At 36.5% G+C, this 21,837-nt stretch overlaps 1 protein-coding gene across 5 annotated transcripts in view; it reads left to right on the top strand.

Annotated features, from left to right (window-relative positions):
* The window catches only part of STRN3 (striatin 3), a 58,183-nt gene extending 40,819 nt beyond the window's left edge, over positions 1-17,364 (top strand). For all 5 annotated transcript variants that reach the window (XM_059849860.1, XM_059849861.1, XM_059849859.1 and 2 more), the window contains 9 exons: positions 4,183-4,316; positions 9,631-9,806; positions 9,935-9,982; positions 10,086-10,207; positions 11,266-11,433; positions 11,684-11,824; positions 13,104-13,211; positions 15,462-15,548; positions 15,670-17,364. In XM_059849860.1, the coding sequence (XP_059705843.1) occupies positions 4,183-4,316; positions 9,631-9,806; positions 9,935-9,982; positions 10,086-10,207; positions 11,266-11,433; positions 11,684-11,824; positions 13,104-13,211; positions 15,462-15,548; positions 15,670-15,839 (1,154 nt within the window). In that variant the 3' untranslated portion in view covers positions 15,840-17,364. The remainder of the gene's footprint in view (positions 1-4,182; positions 4,317-9,630; positions 9,807-9,934; positions 9,983-10,085; positions 10,208-11,265; positions 11,434-11,683; positions 11,825-13,103; positions 13,212-15,461; positions 15,549-15,669) is intronic.
* Positions 17,365-21,837: the final 4,473 nt, after the last annotated feature.

The raw sequence follows: 21,837 nt of genomic DNA, 5'->3' as shown, positions 1-21,837 counted from the left end.
TCAGATTTGGCTCTTTTAGGGTAATCTTTGACCCATAAGACCTGGCATGATATCAGCTATAGCAGAAATAGAATTGGCATTACTACTGATTCCAGGAATCGGTTGATTCTGCTGTTTGTTTTCACCCTTGGCCTCATAAATGCCTGTCAACAGGCAAGCAGAAAACAACCCCAAACCACAAGGAAGTTTTTTTTGTTGTTCTCCTAAACTGTCATTTTACAACAGTCATCTTATTTACTGCCTTCTTTTTCAGCTTTGTTTTTATTTCCATCTTCAAGATGAAGCAGTATCAAATTTACCTGTGGAGTGCAGTTTAAAAATCTACAGATGAAAATCCACTTGCTAAAACTTGTAGATGTATGTTTAGGTTGTTTTTAGGTTCAGTGTTTACGTGCTTTAGGTTGCCTTTTAGCCATGTTTAGGTATTTAGGCCATACATGTTGTACAAAGGAACACAGACCTTGTTACAGATGGGGATGCTGTCTCAGGTAGAGGTCTTACATCTAAAATAATACTGGACAAAATCATATTTTTGAAGAAATAGGTGCTAGATTTCAATTTGATAGGGACTGACTTTTATTACCTGGTTCTTGTAGCACAAAGACTATTTTAGCCTTAAGTAAAGATTGTTCACTCTGTTCAAATAAACTGCTTTCATGTTTATATTTTCATGCTGTTTAATGTGTCCATGTGTTTTTAACTTGTCAGTGTAGTTTGCTCTTTATTAAGAGTAGTAATATTATTATCTCTGTCATCTTATCTGCTCATTTTGGTTTCTGCATAGCTTTTAAACATGAATATTAGAGTGTAAGTTCTGCTATTTCTATCCTGAATGCTATATGGCTTTTTGAGTTTTCATCTGTACCATACGGTGCAAAGCTGCAAATAAACAGGCAGTGTTGTATTTGAATTCCTTCTAGGTGTGTTACAAGGCCAAATACTTCATTATCGTAAAATACAGATTTTTCACCATGCAGTACAAATATAGATTTTACTCAATTATTTATGCAGCTGTGTTCTAAAAGCTAAGATTTTGCAGATAACTTCAGACTTTCTTCCTGGGATATACCAGCCTATGCTGAGGAATTTTATCAAACCACAGTTTTCTTGTGACTGTATGGAAGTTTTATGCCACACTTCGAAACATTGCAGTTCTGATGTAGTGGTTGATCATTTTTTCTTGAAGGGGGTTCAGGGAGGAACTGGCTCTAACTGGCTTGGAATAGCTCTTTCATACCTCTGAAGGTGTGGGAGTTTGGGTTTGGGTTTTTTGTTTGTCTTTCACTCTGAACTGCCTGGTTACATACGATGTTATGCCATAATCACACTTGATAATTTTGGCCATGAGAAATTGGAGTTTCCATTTCAACATATTCTGTTATTTCAGAAATGGTATCGACATGATTTTCCATCCAGTGTAGAGAGAATTACTTTCTTCGCTGATTGTTTTTCAGTTTTAATAGATTGCAGAGGTGTCAATCTAGAGATTGACGGAAAAAAACCCAGTAACAGCTAATTGCTTGGGTATGTACCACAGCTGCTTTTGATGTACCACATATTAACTTTGTGGGAAACAAGGTTGATATATCCCTGTTGTACAGTAGACAACAACAGCCTATATAAGTATACATATCTGATCAGAGATTAAGGCAGTTTCAGTTTGTACAAGTATTTCTGCTTGATTTTGACTTAGTATAATGTCAAGAACTTGAAGGTAAGAAGTGGTGGTTAAGATTGGCTAAGCAGGTATTAAATTATATGATTTTATATTTCAATATTTATTTCACCTAGTGTCACCTACAGTGGAACTTGTACTATCACATTTTAACTTTATATTTATTGATTGCAAACAGTTAAGCATTTATATTATGCCATGAGATTAATATTGTGCTGTGTTTTCGAAAATTTTTTTTTCTTTCTAGATGAAAAGCATCAAAAAGTCATTTATTTAACTATCATTTGCATGTATCTATTGATGCATTGTTTTGCTATCTGAAGATGTGGGTCTTTATTTTTAGTAGCTGGAACATCATGCATTTTTCATTGTGTTACTATTCTGCTGTTTCTTTTTTTGTGAAAACAGTTTGCAGTCATTTTTTAAACTTCTCAAATACACCTCACTTTAAAATATAAAATTCACAAATAAATTATAGAACACACTGTACATACATACGAGCAGCTTTAGTATTGAGAAGTAGTCTTCTGAATTTTGAGTAGCATTTATTTTGAAGCTTTAAATAAAGAAATAGTCACTCATGCAAATGAAACTTGATGAATTTGTAGTATAGGTTCTTGATGTGATGGTCCTTAATTTTTATTATAAAGCATAGGAAAGCTGATCTGTTTGGATCAGGTGACATTAGTTTCACAAAGAATTGGTATGACAGGTTACAGGGCTTACCTAAACCTTGTGGTCCTGTCCTAAAGATCAAATAGGAGTAAAGGGAAAGTTAATAGGTGTTTTGTAGGAATATATCTTTTTTGAAATATAAGTGAAGTGGTTTGTAGTAGATCGTCAGATGTAGAATTTTAGTAAATTACTAATGGAAATGAAAAGCTTATTCATATAAGGGCATGGTAAGGCATTTTGGGCTGTTAATGTAATGTAGCATTTTTATGAGTCAAACTTGTATGGATTGTGACTATTTTTACAGCAGGTGATTGTGCATAGTTAGAATGTTGTTTGCTCTTTTTATGCAGTTGTAGGAACAGCAGCAGTCTGTATTCTTAGTATTCTTAGATTATGTTCTTAGATTCTCAGAAATGGTTGTATTGACTATGCTAATGAAGTTACATTTTTTAATAGTATGATAATTCTGAAGCATTAAAACCTGTTTTATTCTTGAGAAGTGATGTATTTTGATCCAGCTGGGCTGGCTTCTCTTTGCCTAGCCCTAGCAGTGGTGCCAGACATCTATAACTTAACACCTGGTTTCAGTCACTTTCGTTCTGTGGGAGTGGATCAGACCTAGGTTACCATTCTGATAGTGGCCATAAACAGGTCTAAACAGGAATGTGTTAATTATTAGTCCTCTTGTTTGGAACTGCTTCTAGAAGACAAAATCCCAGGAAACAAGAAACTGTTTTCTCTGAGACTGAAGGGTTTTCTAGGAGGATAAGGAATAAGGAGTGGCATTAAAGTGAGGCCATATCTCTATCTGCCAGCTCAGTGACATTCAAAAGTCAAGCAAGTTTAAGTTTTCAAGATGTCAGATATAATTTAACATATTTTGCAATGCTTATACTTAGCTGAAGTTCACACAGACCTTAATTTCACATACTCTACTTAAGAAGTGTTGCTATTTCTAAGTGGAAAAGAAAACTGAAAAGTAAAAGTAGCTTTGAAAGTGTGCTGAAGCATTACAATGTTTGAGCCTTCATTCCTGTTCCTTATTGCAAAATTGGTATTTGTGGATTAATGGAGATTCACAGAATTGTTGAAGAGGGTAAAAAATATGGGTGAATATTTTAAATGTTATTATTCAGATGCGAATTCATAGTGAATGGCTATATAGAACTTTTATAAATTCTAAATTATAATTAACAGAAATGTTACATTTTAATTTGAAGTAGGCACAGCTAGACAACATGAGTATCAGTTGAGTGTATTTTAAAATTAGAATCCAAAACCATGCTGAGAAACTAAGAGAGGAAATGAATAAATAATAGACGTTTTCATTTTTTCAGTTGTCTGAGAAAACTCAAAGCAGAAGAGATGTTTTGCAGGAGTCTTTTGCTTGAGTGATTAAAAAATATTCGGTGTACAAGTAGAAATATTTGACTAGTATAAAACACAAAGACATATTTGCAAGTGGATAGAAGGCAGGAAGCATGGTGTATTGAATGAAAAACTCAGCTGACAATTTGGAAACCTGGGAAGTACATTTGGTATTGCAGTGTAAAGTAATGTCAGTCAAGTCACTTGTCGGTATCAACATCTCTGTAAAGTAAGTTGAAATCAAATGATGAAGCATGGTACAAGAGTTGTGTATATAATGTGTGTGTGTTTGCACATGTGTGTGTGTCCTCATGCTCTTGGTTTTTTTTTTTAGTTGGGGCTGTATGTAGTACATACAAGTTCAGTTTTATACTCTGCTTTGCTGTTAAGTGATGAATAATGCAGCTTTTCGTCAGTTTGAATTACTCTATTGAGACTTAAAGAAACTGTTTTGTTCTTTGTAGCTGAGCCAATAACGTTTCCACCTGGAGGAGGCAAGTCATTTATTATGGGTTCTGATGATGTGTTGTTAAGTGTACTGGGCCTTGGAGACCTTGCAGACTTGACAGTAACAAATGATGCAGACTATAGTTATGATGTAAGTGCAATTTTATTTTAAAATTCTTTATACAGTTTAACCAATAGTAGTTGGGTCCCCTTTCCTCAATCCTGAACATTACTGATGCACTTCTTTAGTTAAAGCTGTTATTTGGAATGGAAGAGAACCTTGCAGATGAGCTAAGTAATTTGGGTTACCAGAATTAAGTGAGATGATTTGGGTTTTTTCTACATTAATAATTTAATTCAGATTTTTTCACTGGGAGGGGGAATGTGTTATGACATAAAATATGTATTACTGTCTTAACATGACCAAAATGACAGTTACAGATTGAAATAGAGTGTTGAGTAGGCATGGCATGAAACACAAATATTGATATTAACTCATTGATTTGCTATCCTTCTGATGAGTAAGTAGTGTTAACAGCATAGACATACATATAGTAGTATATATAGTAGTATATTTCTGATGTAAGCTTTTAGGGGGTATTTTTTTTATAATCCAGAGTGTTCTGACATTGCTTTGACCATATTTATTAAGGTTCTACCAGTAGTGTTAAACAAATTTTTCATTGGCCGGTAACATAAGATGGCTGGTTAGGAAAGTGTTCAGGTAAGTTTTGCATGAAGTATTGTATTTAAAAAGTCTTGTATTGGCTTGACTGCAGATTGCAGCTTTGTAGTGTATTGCTGTCTTTTGTGAACTACAAATTCTTTATAAAACAGTGTGTAGCCATTTTGCTTATTCCGAGATGGAGGGATATTTCGTGGCAAGCCAGGGCTGAGCTCAGAAAGCATTGCAATTAATATACCAACTAAAAAACTTACGTGAGAGTCTGTGCTCCTTGTGACAAACCTGACAAAACAGTTTTTGTGGTGTGAAGAGTGATGCAGAATAGAGGTTACCTTTGTTCTTGGGAAACTTAAAGCAGAGAATAGCTGATAAATAAATATGAAGTGCTGCCTGAGCTAATAAGAAATTTGCAGTAGAAGCACACATTTGTTGAAGATTAGAAGGTGTTAATCATCCTGTCGATGAAGTTGATCTTACTTTTTCAATGTAGTTGAATTTTCAAAATTTTTTCACTGAAACCCCTGAGGCTCTTTATTTTCAGCCTGGTTTGGGAGGTGAGTGGGAAGAGGCTATTTCATGCTCTAGTGTCTGGTGTACACAGGAGACAAAATATAGAAGTAGAGTTTTTCTTACTAGGCCATTCACCAAAAATGAATTGTGATTGACTATGATTGTTACTCGGTTTCCCCGCTTCTTGTTTCCCTGCTTCCTCTCTTCCCAGTATTCATAGGATATTTTCTTCCTTTTAAAGCATAGCTGAAAAATGCACAGTGGCTTCTGACTTCATGTGTCAGAAAAAACAAGGTGTAAAACAACACAGGTGGCAACAATTTTTTTTATGTTTAGGACAACACTGTCCTGTCATGACTTTGAAGAGACTGAAATTCAGATGCAGTTAGTTTTTCATCACAATGTTTCTTTAGGTTAAAAATTCCATGATAGTTTTTAATTGCTGAAGTTGTTCCCTCATAGCTATGGATTTGCAGCACACGAAGACCATATCTTACCTTGTACCTGTAATACATTACTTGTAGGGCTTCATAGTCTAATGCCCTTGGAAGCTTAGGTGAAGCCACCTCCTTTTCCAGTATATCTCCAGGCAAGGAAGTATGACACTAAGTTAATGTGTAAGTAAGACAAGAACCATGAAAAACCTCAAACCAGAACACTTAATGCATTTGCTACAATAGGTCCATGCTCTTCAGATAGCTTTTGTGAGCTATTAGAGTGCATTAATAAATAATGCCACAACAAGCTTCCATTAGCTTTCATGTGTCACTCCTTGATGAGTGTTGTATTTTGAAAAGGAGAGGATATGAATACAGGATAGGGGGATCTTAAGAATCTCAACTATAACTCAGGTGATTTCTGTATGTTTGATTAAATTCACAGGTTGTCTCCAAGACTAGTTCATCTGGTAAACAGTCATCTCAAGTTATGTCTTTTTTATTATCTAGTTACTTAAATTGACCTCAGTGCATGTTGTTGTTGGCATGCTGAGGGAATAATGTTGCCAAATCAGATGCCTCCATTTGTGTATTTTTTGATTCCATAGCACCAGAGAATGGTGTTTGTCTGCAGTATGACTGACTGAAAAACAGAAAGCTTTCCTTTATCAGAGCGCGTAAACTTGGAAATCTCCAATAAGTTACAACATTATCAAGAAAAAAGTAACATTAAAACATAAAAAGACTGACTGCAGTTATTAATTATTGTTCTCTAAAATTTTTGTTTGCTGTTGGGGAGTACTTGTTTGGCATAGCAAAATTCTTGTCTCCTGGCAATGTGTTAGGATTCTCTTGACTGCAGGGGCAAGGAAGATCTTCATTCCCTGATGCCCCTTTTTCGGTGGGAGGGAGTTGTTGTTTGTGTTGGTTTAGCTCAGGTGTAGTTTCAGTCAGGTTTGCCTGTGCTTTGCAAGGCTGAATGAAAGGCTTGTTTAATCCTTCTTGGTCTTTAGTAAAGCCTGCTAAAGTCCATGGAAAAAGGGAGGAGCAGCTAGTGAAGTAGTCGTGTTGTCATGACTTTGATTATCTTGACAGTATGTGTGTGTATAAATACACACTTACAGTAGAGCATCCGGGCTCAGTGGCGCAGTGTGTCCATCTACACCTTATGTTTTGAGAAGCTTTGGAGATGTCACACTTTCCAACATCGATATATACTGTCCCATTTCACCATTTTTGCATTATTCCTCTGGCCTGTTTTATAAAATAATCTCACATTTATCCTTTGTAATCATCAAATCCCTTTTCCAAGTCCTTGACTGTGTTTTTCTGAGGTCGGGTTGTGTTTTTTGGTTGTTTGGAAATACATTACTGGTTAACTTTTTTTCTTAGAGATTGCAAGGATCTCTTTGAAGATGTATCAGTTGTTCTCTTACTCTTACAGTAAGGATATCAAGATCCATTAGAAACATGGATAGGGAAAAGAATTTCAAAAAATCAGTTTATATATAGCTAGATTTCTAATAAAGTGTATGTGGTGTCTTCTAAAAGAGACATGGTGTTCCAGTCCATTTTAAGAAAATTAAAACTACAAAGCTATGCTTAAAATAGGAAACGTACCTTACTTTTCATAACTTGTGTAAATTCTCTACCTTGCATTTTAGCAGATTTCTCTGTACTGCCAAAACCAAAATTACCCATGCAAAAATTCTTAAAAAAAAAAAAATATAGAATCAACTCTTTTCATGTTTTGAAAAATAAGGATCACTGTATACAGTTCTGATTTCCTCGAATGACTTTTCACCACAACTGTGGTAGATATTGCTGTGTGGATGCACATTGCATCCAAAAAATTGCAAGTGTTCTGCATAATCTGGGATTTATCATGTGCTAAAATTAGGGAGTGCTGTTTCAAGTTTTTGGCTTTAATTTCTCTAAGCAAAGATCACCGCAAATACATGAGGGAACATAAGTTAGCTAGGTGGGTGAATCTGTTACGTAATGAGGCTTTAAAATATCAAGGGACTCTATTTGCTAGGAAAATACCTTCCCCCCCCGCCCCCTTTCATTTTCTCTCCTTCTCTTGTCCATTTGGGGAGGGAAATAAATCAATGGTTTGGTCCAAATTATGTTTAATGCAGAACTCCAGAATTCTGTTCTGTTTCCCAAAACAAAAGTTTATTATTTTTATGAACCTTGCATATAATATGCAATGTAGTGCTAAATAACTTAAATCTCAGTAAAAATATTGCAGTATTCAGTGTATGCTGAAGTAGGAAAATTGCAAGCAAAATGCTTTGTTATTATATGTATTTCTTGGTTGGTATTTAAAAAACCCTAAAAATTCAGGTTACTTTCTGGTATAACAAGTTTCTGTGACTTGATTGGAATTAGGTAAAATTTGCACTTAGGACAGAAATTTACAGTAATATAATGGAAAAGCAAATGTCTGCACATCTCTAACTCAGAACAGTAAATTTTATTGTCTGAACTTCTTTGTTTCGTTGGTTGGATTTGAATTTGGTTTGAGTGAGTAGTGATAATTCAGTCCAGATTATAGACTTGGTCCAAAAATAGTTATTACAGTACATGTTACACTATTATCTGAATATTTTCAGTCCTGACAGATAAAAGGTAGTAAGATTTGATTAGCTGTGGGAGATTTTAATTTCTTATTAGTGTTGCTGAAATTAGTTTGAGATGTCAAGCTATTCTGGCCTGCAGTCGAGAAACATACTTTAACAACCACATGCTGAAATAGATGGTGTGTAAGATGAAGGATACAATAAGCTTCCATTTGTGTAAGACAAAGGGTACAATTAGTTTCCATTCATTCTTAGTTTGCTTATATTTTAAGTCTAATTCAAGTCAGCTTTCTAAACTATCTTTAGGGGGAAAAGAGAAGTACCTGGATATGTTATTTCTTTATGATGGAGGCTTAGGATGGGATGCAGTCTTTTAAGGGTCTGCTTGCTGCATAAATATATATTGTATTCAAAGCTATAAATTTGTCTCTTGGAATCACTAGAAGGGCTTGAATTTTTCTGGTAACTCTTCTGGGTTATCTATAATTAATATTAAGCAGCTGTAATTATTGTATTTTAGCCTAACAGTCTGCAAGTTAAGAGTATGAATTGGATGTTCACAGTATATAAATGTAGAGTTTGCATATATTGCTTCACAAAGCAACTAAAGTATTGTCTCACAGATATATTTGAAACTCATTAAAGACTTAAAAATATTTGTGCAATGTTATGTTTAAAATCATGACAAATGTATATTGAAATTTTGATTAGCTATTTCTGTGTACATGACTTCATTTGTAGAAGTATTCAAGAACTATGTATGTTTCTTGTCAACCTTAGTCAAGTTACTCATCTGAGGAAGATTGCTCACCAAGTACCTCAAGCTCATTTTTATTGTGTTTAAGTGATAAATGAGCTTTTGACGGCCGTAATCTGTTCCTTGGGTGCAGACAACATGATACACAACAAAACATTTCTCCTTCTGCAAGGAAGAAGAGTTAGTATCATTGCACAAAAGGATTAAAATCTGTTCTGAAAATCAAGTCCTCTTTTCTGTGTGTTTAACATTATATATCATTCCAGCCTGGGTCAAAGGAAACTGGACAACAGAAAAATTTGCAGACTGTCTAGCTGGCAGGATAGGGTTGTAGATGGTATAGATAAATCAATAGATAAATACAAACTTAAGGTTGAATATATATTAGCTGAATCAAGCACAGGATGTTTTCCAGAAATATGAGGGGGTATATATACAATCTCTATTTTAAAATCCAAGATAAAATTACCTCTTTCCTTTTCTCTTTCAAGTTGCCAGCTAATAAAGATGCCTTCCGAAAGACATGGAACCCTAAGTATACGCTACGCAGTCATTTTGATGGAGTGCGAGCATTAGCTTTTCATCCTGTAGAGCCTGTGCTGGTTACAGCCTCTGAGGACCATACTCTAAAACTCTGGAATTTGCAGAAAACGGTTCCTGCCAAAAAGCAAGTATATGGGTTTTTGTAAAACATAGGTTGTGTTTTAAATGTCTTTGAGATTGATTAAACTCTTACAGTTTCAAGTTTTTCAGTAGAGATTTCATGTGGTGTAATAACTCTTCTTTTTCTTTCAGGAGTGCCTCTTTAGATGTAGAACCCATCTACACATTTAGGGCCCACATGTGAGTGTTTGACATTATTCATGGCTGATAAATATATTGTCATTCATAACAATATGTTCTATCCTGTAGGCAGTTACCAATCAGCTTTTTTCTGTCTCAATAGTGGACCGGTATTGTCACTGGCAATTAGTTCCAATGGAGAACAATGTTTCAGTGGTGGTATTGATGCAACCATCCAGTGGTGGAACATGCCTAGCCCTAGTGTGGATCCATATGATACCTATGGTAAGTACCTTTAAAAAGATAACCTCTGACCATTGTCTTGAACATTATTTTTCTGCTTGATGTTAATCTATTTTCTAGGGCTTTTGTGAAATATTACTGCCATTTCTCAGCTACGCTGTGTGTTTTCAAGTAATCATGCGTGGCAAACATTAGTCATTTATTCCTGCTTACACTGATGATGTATTTTGTGTAGAACAGTAATAAGGAGACCTAACAATTCCTAAGATTTATACAGCAAAATAAAAAATAATCATAATTTATATTTTTGAGAAACAAAATATTTTGAACGAGAATTAGAACTTCTTAATGATTATTTGTTTCTTGTGATGGAAATTTGCCAGAAAACTAAGATAAGTGTGCTCAGATTCTATGTCCCATGTTTCTGACTTGCATCTCAGGTCCCTAACTTTAGATATCTTTAATTTTAGATGTCTCTAAAATTAAATAGCTGATAACTGCTTGGAAAGCTTCATAGATTTAAAAATCTTCTATAAAAGGCAACTATAAAGTAGAGAGATGAAAATAAGATTCCCAGCTCTGCAAGAAAAAGTTAGGCCTGTTTTTATTATTAGGGTGCTTGAGAGTTTTAGACTATATCTGTGTGTCAGCAGAGTATGCTGAATAAAAACTACATCAAGTAAGCATCCAGTGTTAAAGTGGAAAGGTGATTTTCTGCACCTTGTACAAAGGAAGGGCTGTAGTCAAGCCATCTTTAAGATGTTGAATTTGAAAGGGAGAAATAAGAGAGGAGTAACAAGAGTGTATAGTTTGGGGAAAAGGGACATAGTTGTTTGAGTTGTTTGTGGGGGCTTTTTGGTGTCTGGTTTGGTTTTGGTAGGGTTTTTTGTCTGTGTTTGTTTATTTGTTTCCTTTTTGGTTGGTTGGTTTTTTGGATAAAGATGGCAGTGGTTGTGCAAAATGACTTGTGCAATATTTTAGCCGTTGCTTAAACAGGAAGGGCAGGGGTTTATGTGGAATTTAATTTATGTTGAGGTACAAGAAATAATTAATGCTTCTTCACTAAAATGGTTTCCTTTCTGAACTTTTTTTTTTTCCAGAGCCAAACGTTCTAGCTGGCACATTAATTGCTCACACAGATGCAGTTTGGGGTCTTGCCTACAGTGGTGTAAAGAATCACTTACTCTCTTGTTCAGCAGATGGCACTATTAGGTTATGGAACCCACCGGAAAAAAATCCCTGTATTTGCACTTACAATGGAGAGAAAGGTAACTTTTTGCAGTGGTTTTGAAAATCTGTTATAAGGCAGCTGATGATGCATCCAGGCTCATTATCTCCATTTATCCAAACTAGGTAACATAGCTAAAAGAATAACTTGTAATAAAATAATCATGGTGCTGTAGCATTACTTTAAAGAAAAGAGCAAATATCTTCTTTAAGTATGATATTAAATGCTTAAATTTTCAGGAATTTTTAAAGTGTTTTGTTTTGTCTAAAGATTTTTTTTTCTCTTTTTAGAGCATGGAATACCCACATCAGTTGACTTTATAGGTTGTGACCCTGCTCATATGGTGGCATCTTTTAACACTGGCAGCACAGTCATCTATGATTTAGAAACATCCCAGTCAGTGGTAATGTTTTCATCACAAGTAGAATCTGGTAAGTAGAGCTCTTCTGTAATAAATACCCATGTTGAATGAGGTATTACTATGGTACCTCATTGTATGGTGTAGTAAATAAAGAAGTTTTACTCCTCTACGGCATCATTCAGTTTGAAAGGTGGTTAGATGCTTGGAACAAACCCTGTGGAAAGGTGTTTTAACCCCTCTAGTCTGCTGTTGTGAAACCCTGCCTGGAGCCCTGCGTCCATCTCTGGGGCCCCAGCATAAGAAGGACGTAGACCTGTTGGACTGTGAGTCCAGAGCAAGGCCATGAAGATGATCCCAGAGCTGGAGTGCCTCTCCTGTGAAGACAGGCTGAAAGGGTTGGGGTTGTTCAGTCCTGGAGAGGGTTCTTGGGAGATATTATTGTGATCTTCCAGTACCTAAAGGAGCCTGAAAGAAACTTGGAGAGGAGCTTGTTTGTACAAGGGCATGTGGTGACAAGACAAGGGGGGAATGGTGTCAAACTGAAAGAAGGTAGCTTTAGATTAGATATTAGGAAGAAGTTTTTTACTGTGAGACTGGTGAGACACTGGCACAGGTCGCTCAGAGAAATTTGGGATGCTTCATCCCTGGGAAATGTTCTAGGCCAGATTGAATGTGGCTTAGAACAGCCTGGTTTAGTGGATGGTGGCCCTGCCTGTGGCAGAAGGAATTGGAACTAGATTATGTTAAAGGTCCATTCCACCCAAGAGTATCCTGTAGACTTCTAAAGAGATTTTAAACCATTCATTGTTTAAGTTGAAGTCACAAATGTATCTGAATGTATCTGACAGAATCTAAGAGAGTTAGGTTGACTTCAGTTACTTGGATTCTCTGGTCTAGGAGAAGGTGTCCCTTCCAACCCAAACCACTCTGTGCCTCTGTCTTCCCCTCACCACCCCCCCCCCCACCCCACCCCCCACCCCGCAAACTAAATATTTTTTGATGCAGAGGTGTAAGAGCTGTGTGCTAAACATACATTACTCATGTTGCAGTTTGTTTCTACTTAGCTAGTGCTGCCCTGCAGTACTCGCTGGATTTTATCACTCAATAATCTCTCATGGGTGTAAACTACTTGTAAGCTTTAACCTTACAGTACCATGGCTGGAGTCTACCTCACTTTGCCCCATCTGATGAAGCAAGAAGCTTTATTTCTTAGGAGATCTGTTGGTCCTAAGATATTGCTTACATAATGTAAAATAATATGGTAATCTAAAGTGTATGCTAAATGCTAAAATGCTGTCATTTTAATGTTAACATTTTCTTAAGGCAGATGAATATTCTTTTATTTTCAGGTGTACAATCAAATAATCATATTAACAAGGTAGTAAGTCATCCCACACTTCCTGTAACTATTACAGCACATGAAGATAGACACATCAAATTTTTTGACAACAAAACGGGTAAGGATAAAGATAACCTAATTTATATATATTAATATGTTTCAATAAATCTGGATGACATAGGGAGAATCCATTTGTAGAAAACTTACTACTGATTTAGTCTTATATAAAACAAAACTTTTGGTATTTCTAAGATTAAACCTTTTCAGTACCTTCTCTGTGAAATAGAGAAGAAATAGAGAAACCTGTTGCAGTTGTGACTTCAGAAGTCAGAAAACACTCTCAAAACAGGCAGAGATAGTTGTGAGGGACAGGAAAGTGGTCTTTAATTTACAACTTTCCTGATTTATAGAGTATGTTTGCTTTCATTTCCATGCTTTTAACTCTAAGCATGTGTCACAGTTGTTTGTCAACTCTTAGTAATAAGAGATCACTTAGTACCTATTAGAGCAAGAAATAACCCTAAATTCATTGCAGTAATGAAATCCTGTGTTATACTGAAGTTGTTGATAAGGTTTATAAAACAGTAAAGGATCTGGAAGAAAGAGGGTAAGGAAGGCTATAGGAGAAAGCTGCACTGTCTGTCATGACAAAAACATTAAAATAATTGTAAGAACAAACTTAAACTTCCTATTTGTGAAATTCATGTCACTTCCTACATGTTACCTATCAAAGTTGGAAGGAAAAAAAATCCAGCTCACTTTAAGTAAGCATGTGCAAAACACCTGTTTGAAATGTGTTTGGTTTGGTCCCAGTAAGGGATGGTGAACCCCAGTAGGTTCCTGGGGTTTTTGTTTTCTAAAGCGAAAAAGCTGGATATTTTTTCCACTTTGCACCTGCCATGAACATATGTATTTGAATTGTGGTAATTAAATGCATTACACTGATGTTACTGAAATTAATTACTTCAAATAAATAAAGAATAAGGAGAAAAAATCTGCATGAAGAAATAATTGAGTCAAAGACAGGAAACACAGGGTAGAAATAAATGGTCTTTTTGTGGAATAAAATATCTGTGGGTCTGTCAGGATTGGCAGTATTTCAGCATAGTGAGTCGTCTGAACAGGGAGCAGTATATTGGCAGTTAACTGACATTCATCAATTCAGGTTATTAAACATGAAGGCTGATGAGGAAGAACTGGAGATCTTAAAAGACATAAAAGGCAAATTAAATTCCATGTGGATAAATTTGAAATAATACATGTAAGGAAAAATAAACATTGTAATATAAAATTATAATAATCACTGGGCTAACTGTTCTTACTCAAAGTAAAGCCTTGGAGTTATAATAAGAGGTTAGATAAAAATACTAGTTTGTTGCTTAGCAGTCAGAAAAGCAAAATGCATATCAGAGGGAAAGGAATAAAAGGCAAAAGGGAACATTTTTATCACCTTTGTATGAGTACTTTGAATCAGGTCTCCCTTACCTCAAAGGGAATATAGCCAAATTACTATGTTTCACAAATTATCAAAGATCTTCAGTAGCCTTTAGCTTCTTCTGGAAGAATCTTAGAAACTGAATAGTCTGAGATTCTTCAGGAAGAGGAGCAACTGAACAAAGCTGATTCTTCACATTGGTCATGGTCTTACAGGGATTTATTTGCTCTCTTTTTTAACACCCAAACTGAGGTTCAGTTGCTAGTCCCCAACAGGTGGCAGACTCAAAACAGAGAGAGGCAGTGATTCTTTTGTGCAGTTAAACATTCTGGAACTCCTTCCAAAAAGCATCATGAGGTACTAAAAGATGTTATTACGAGTCCAGGAGCAGAGGTCAATGTAAAGAAATTATGAGTACTTGAATGCAGAATTAACTATTCTGGTTTGTAACATAACCAAACAGTTAATTGTTAGAAGCTGGAGAGTATTTTGGGCAAGTATCACCTATAGTTGCCTTATTTTTCTCTCCTAGCAATGACAGAGATAGATGGGTGATTGATATGGCTCAGTAAGTCTCATTTTACAAAGCTCCATCAACACTCACCTACTCGGGCTGTTATTAGGACATTTAAGAGACAAAGGTTCTCACGTAGTCATTTTAGATCTTCACTGTTGTTGCTGCCAGTAAAGATGCCGAGTGGATAAAGATTGTTTACAATGGGAATACCTTTTTGAGGGTTGCGTGTCATTTGCCCCTATGTTTATACAAGAGTCTGCTGTTGAAGCTTCATCATTTCTAATGTAATAGGACCATTAAAATATTACTGGAATCTAAATAAGCATGTTGTCTTATATTGTGTTTAAGGGGAATGGGTTGATGGTTTTTAAATAAACAGTATTTCACAGGAAATTCACTGTTTATTTTTCTTTTAGGTAAAATGATCCATTCTATGGTTGCTCACTTGGATGCTGTCACAAGTCTAGCTGTAGATCCTAATGGAATCTATTTAATGTCTGGAAGTAAGGGGTTTTTTTTCATATTCTATATGTTCTATATAAATTATGCATTTATGATGCACTGAATTTCCGACTAATATTTTTATTTTTCCGTTTATTTTTCCTTTCTTTCTTTCCTAAACAGGCCATGATTGTTCCATTAGGTTGTGGAATTTGGACAGCAAGACATGTGTGCAAGAAATAACAGCTCATAGGAAAAAGCTGGATGAATCAATTTATGATGTAGCATTTCATCCATCAAAAGCATATATTGCCAGTGCAGGAGCTGATGCCCTTGCCAAAGTCTTTGTGTGACATAGCAGAACAAACCTGCATCATAACAGCAGGTCTGTTTGGACAAAAAAGAGGGAATGCGTCACTGCCATCAATTATAAGGTTACCGATAAGACACTACATCTGATCTGCCTGGGTGAAGGCTCTTGTGGGGCAGGTAGAAGTTGGTGAAAAGTCACCACATCCTGAACAATGTCAGGCTCATTCATTTAACTGTAATTACTGTATTTGGGGGGGTGGGGACAAATACAAAAAAGAAAACCAGTATTTGTAGCCTTGACTGGATATGAACTGAGCGTATGTCTGTTCTTTAGGTGTCTTTAAGCAAACGTGGAGTCTGATCTTACAAAAGACTTTTATTTTGGACTCTGTGTGCTGCCTTAGGGTTAGGAATGTGGTGCTCTTGTGGGGGGAAGTGAGCTCCAAGAGTAGCTTTCTTTTCATCTCTTAGTAATCTTCTGTTTATCAGTTGAATGCCACAGATTCCCCTTTTAAACTTTTATTTTGCTTTAAAGAAAAGGAAATTTAACTTAAAATATTTTAGCATTAGTTGCACAAAATGTTTGGATAAAATTCTAGTTTTTATAAGTCTTTTTATATATTTAGCCTGTCACAACAGTGCTCAAGATTGTATTGATAATGTTTTTCTGCATTATAGAACCCTAAAACACAGAGATCTCACTGACCCGCTGCCGTGTAACCACAATCTTCCCTTCTTTTGCCTAATACAGCTCAGCTAAGTCCTTGCTTAAGGATGCTAATTCATCATCATCGCATAACTGTCTTCATAAATAAAGGACTGTAAAATGTGTTCAAATGAAACACAGAGGGGTTAACACCCCTGAATGAACTCTTAAAAAAAAATTAATCTTGGCATCCTATCACTATGTGATATTTTGTACATCTTACTGTATTTACGAGTTTATTTATCAAGGATTACCCATCTTGCTAATGGCCTATTGTTATTTATTTCACTTTTTGTTGGTCTTTATATCCTTTTATGTAGTGTGTTAAAGGGCCCTGTATATCTGTTATGGCACTCTTTGAGCAGTCTAAAATAGATGAGAAAATGGGACATTTGATAATTCTAAAGTTGCAAACCAAGAAATTCTTTTTCCGCTGGTTAAGTACCTGGAGTGGAGTTGATTCCAAAAAAAAAAAATCTTGTTTCAGAACCTTTGGAGTGAAAATTATTTTTATTTGCATTTCAAATAGAATACAAAAGTAGTTAATTCAAGATTCATAAATCTGCTGTGTTTTGACTAGTTACTCCCTGCTTTTATTTTATTTTTCAGATGTGCTTCAGTTTATGGTGTAACTAAAACTTTTGTTTGTGTAATGCATGATTAATACAAAAAAGTATTTTTTCTAGTCTTCCACAAAACTTTTCTGATCAGTTTGCGAGTTTTGATGAGTTTTGTAAGGTTTCTGTTTTACAAACTATGAATCAGCAAATTTTTAAGATTGTACCGCATAGCAAAAGTACAGCTGTTGAAAAATAATGTATATAAAATGCATATAATAAATATTAAATGGTGTACCTGTATGTTACTGTTGGCTACATTATTTTGTGTTGCACAGTTTGAAAGAGTCATTCTACAATTCTAAATTAGGTCTCAATTTTAGCAAATTGACCATTTGTTTATTACGCTTATAAGCTGCTTTGCTTTTGCAAGATTGTAATAGTTGTCTGGATGTTGAGCAACTGTTCAGTTTCAAGCAGCAGTACCCACATATAAGAACATGTTTCCACAATGTTTTAAAAAATTTTTACAAGAACAAATTGAAAATTGCTGGTGTATTCTTACAGCCCTGCTAAGATAATAATCTCAGTGTTTTTTCATTATCTTTGCATATGAAGTGATTCTGAAGGGATTTAGGAGCCAGAAAGGTACTCTGTTTTTATTTCAAGCTGCCACTGAATAGTTGTGTTGAATTTAAAAAAACAAACCAACTAATTTCTAAATGCCTAAAATTTGCCCATATATCTTACCTCTGTCCATTTCTTTCTAAGTCCTTCCGTAAAATTGATGAACAAAAAACTAAATTGAAGGTCAACATTTACCTATTCTGTGATGAGTCACTTTGCTCAAAGTGTATCAGCAGAAACAGAATACCACAATATCAATATTTTCATATAAAGTAGTATGTTTAGGTATAAGTTAACTAAAGCTAGAACATGTTCCTATAAGTGGTTTAACTGCATGGTTCCATGTAAGTTTCCAGTAAGAATGTATTTCATGCCATCTCATGTCAAAAAAATTAGAACCAAAAAAAAAACCTAAAAAGAAAAAAAAAAGGAAAGAGGTGCTCATGATAGGCAGTTATATTTTGGAATTAATTTTGTTTTAGTAATAATGTTGCATTGCTTGAAATGTTACAGTAAATTATAATTGTGTAGGAATTGGAGAATTTTGTCCTTTATCATGAAGATTGAGGTGAGGCCTTCCAGTAATTGCTTGTAGGACACTAAGACTTTACTTTTGAAAGTAACATTCAGCTGATTTGCACTTTTTGTTCTTTCCAGTCTAAAGCATTCAACTAATCAACAGACAAGAGAGTATTTGAATTTTATTGGAAGTAATTTAATAATCGCCTTTTCTGAAGCCAAACATTGTTTTCTGGCAGCTTTTCCAGACTGCTGCATTTTAATGCTTAAATAAAATGTGATTGTTTAATAAACATTACCATGCATAACATTTACCTTTTTTTTAATTGTATTAAAATTGAAATGATAAAAACCGAAATATTTGCTTATTTTCCTTAATTGAAATCTTAATGATCATCTTAGTTCACTAATGCGTAGTGGATCAAGTGCTGTAGTGAGGCATCAGTTATTGAATATTACCAATAATTTCTAATACCTCTTACTTTATTTGTTGTGGGGTGTAACATGCTGAAACCTTCATTTGTTGGGTTTGAGTTTTTTGGAATGGAAGAGCTATAGTACTGGTGATGGGGAAGATGATAGTGCTCAAAGAAAGGGTTTTATTTAGCAAAACCACCTCAGCTTATGAAAGGATTTACTTCTCTTTTGTGAGACCCAAAGGACTGGTGCTCAGAACCTGAATGGAAAGGTATCTGAATGTAGCATTTAAGGTGTGATAGAAAAGTCTGTGTTAACAGACTTAGTCTCCATCTTGCTTTTTATTGTGGGAACTGTTTTAAGCAGATCAGTGGTGACTGTAGTCCACTATAGCATAAACAGTAGTATGCCTTCCGCATCAATAGTGAATACACATGAAAAAGAATGTAACAAGCCCTGGTTAAGAACCTTCCCTAATTTAGAAATACTAACGACAAATTTATTTGCCAGGAGAAAAGTGGTAGGTTTTCCAAGTGGAAAAACTGGTCTTGAAGTTACACTATCAGTAGCCATCCATTTCACATATTGTATTCTAATTTATTTTGAAACTGATAGCACACTGTCCAGGCCTGCTCTTCTTATTATGTGCTTTAATTTACTTTGAAACTGGTTACACTCTGCTCCAGCACTTCCCATCTCACGTCAGTGGAAAGCCCCTTGCTCACACAGTGCTGACTCCTTGCATTTTTGTTCTGTTTGGTTTCATAGACTCATAAAAAGGCCTGGGATGGAAGGGACATTGAAAATCATCTAGTTCAAGCCTGTACCCCCACCATGGACTGGGGCAGGCTGCCAGTAAACAGGTCGTTAATTGCCCCATTCGGCCTGGCTTTGAACACTTCCAGGGCATCCACAGCTTCTCTGGACAACCTATATGCCAGTCAGTCACCACCCTCACAGTAAAGAATTATTTTCTAGTATCCAATTTTACCTGTTGTCTTTGAAGTTTGAAGTGGTTGCCCCTTGTCCTGTCACCACATGCTCTTGTAAAAAGTCCCTCTCCAGCTTTCTTACAGGCTCCCTTCAGCTACTGGAAGGCCATCACTAGGTTAGCCCAAAGCCTGCTCTTCTCCAGGTTGGCCAGTCCCAACACTCTGAGATGTGCTCCATCCCTTTGATCATCTTCAATGCCCTCCTCTGGAGTCACTCCAGCAGCTCCATGTCCTGTGCTGGCACCCCAGAGCTGGTGCAGCTCTGCAGTGGGGTCTCAGCAGAGCAGAGCAGAGGGGCAGAATCCCCTCCCTGGCCCTGCTGCCCACGCTGCTCTGGATGCAGCCCAGGACAGGTTTGGCTCTCTGGGCTGGGAGTGCCCATGGCTGGCTCATGTCCAGCCTCTCAGCCAGCAGCAGCCCCAGATCCTTCTGGGCAGGGCTGCTCTGGGTCTGTTCATGCCCAGCCTGTGCTGATACCGGGGCTTGACCCAACCGAGGTGCAACAGCAGCATCTGGTCTTGTTAAACCTCAGGAATTTCCCATGGGCACATCTCTTGAGCTTGTCCAGGTCCCTCTGGCTGATATCCCATCCCTCAGGTTTGTTGAGCACATCATTCAGTTTGTCACTGCAGTGCATGAGTGAGTGTGTGTGTGTATATATATACACATACACACACATGTATTTATGTTCTGCCTCTAAGAACTTTTTAAAAAAAGAAACAACAAAAGTAGAAGGCTTCAGAATTGTTTTGAGGTGCTACTTCTGAGATGAGCAAGAGTGTTTAAGAATGTTCCATTTTCATACTCGCTCTGTTGATACTTTAAGAATGAACTACCTTGAGTCTTTTGCAGATAAAATTAGTACCAGATTTTTAAGAGAAATAGTTCAAGCTACAACAACTTTAAAATATCATAAAATTGAATCTGTTTGTTTTTAATTTTTAATATAGAAACAAACTTTGAGTTGATAGTGTAAAACAACAGGTCTTTTTAGTCCTCCCTCTTACCTCCTTCTCCTGGAAGGTCATGTCGTGTTCCAGCCTACTCAAGTTGAGAGGATGACTTCATAAGCTCGGTGCAGTCTTGTGGCCCAGCTGCTGGGGCCAGCCAGGCTGTGATTGCCACTTCTGGCTGGGAACAGAGCAGGGCTGCAGGAGTCCCTCGACAAGCTGTGAGAAGGCAGGGCAGGAGAGGTTTTGCCCTCTGTGCCTTCAGACACCATGGTGTTGGCAGAGAGTGAGAGCTTCTTGTTTGTCCACTGTTGGTCACATGTCCTTGAAGTTTTTCCTGGAACTTGTCTCCATCTCACCTTGGCTGCCATGTGGCTGTTGGGAAGCTGCCATTGATCCTGGTGTGCCTGGGGTGACCAGCTGCATCTGGGCACTTCTCAGACCTGCCTGATGGCTACTGGGGTTTTGCTTATGCACAGCGGCTGGCAAAGGAGGTGTGGTTTTCCTTTATGAAAGGAGGGCTGCCCAAGGTGATATTCTTCAGTGACTTTGTGGTGACTGGCCTCATTGCCTTTTTTAAGCACCTTTTTTTCTATTGTTTCAGGTGTCTTTCAAGGCTCTTTTGTACCTTGAAATGGGTAGGTATCTGTTTTTTCATTTGTGGGCAGCTGGGGGCAGAAGCAGAAGCTCTTGGAAGGGCCTGCAGTTGCTCTGCATGCACTGGTGCTGCGTTGGAGTCTGAATCATGGCTCTGTCTTATGTGCCCTGTGCTTTTGGTGGACTGGCTGGTAGCCTGAGGTTTCCCCTGGATTCCCTCTGCTGGAGTTTTCTGGTGTTAGAAAAACTATTCCACCTTAACCATAGCAAGTCTTTTTAAAATGCTGATACATCCTCATTTCTAGGATAGATGTTGGCAAAAACAGGAGCTGTGTGTTGGCTTCCTGAATTACTGATGTGTCTTTCTTGCCTGAGATAACCCAGGTGACTGACTCTGCTAATCATAATAAACAGTTTTCTGTAAAGATTTATCTGACAGCTGCTGTACAGAAGGATTTCTTAGAGGCTAGAAATATTTTTCCCACTTTGACTGACCTAACATCCAATAGTTTCCATGATGCAAATGCATTATATTCTGTCAGAAACCTTTTTTTTTGGCAGATATTTGGGTTTAACAGAAGCAACTGATCTTGGTCACTTTCTCCTAATTGTTTGTGTTAGTCTAGTCTCTGTTCAGATTTGAGCAAATCTGACCATTGGGGAGTAAATTCCTT

This window comes from Haemorhous mexicanus, chromosome 6 (assembly GCF_027477595.1).
Source record: "Haemorhous mexicanus isolate bHaeMex1 chromosome 6, bHaeMex1.pri, whole genome shotgun sequence".
In the NCBI taxonomy this organism is placed as follows: domain Eukaryota; kingdom Metazoa; phylum Chordata; class Aves; order Passeriformes; family Fringillidae; genus Haemorhous; species Haemorhous mexicanus.
Note: the sequence above shows the minus strand (reverse complement) of the source record. Positions and strands in the feature narration are given on the sequence as shown.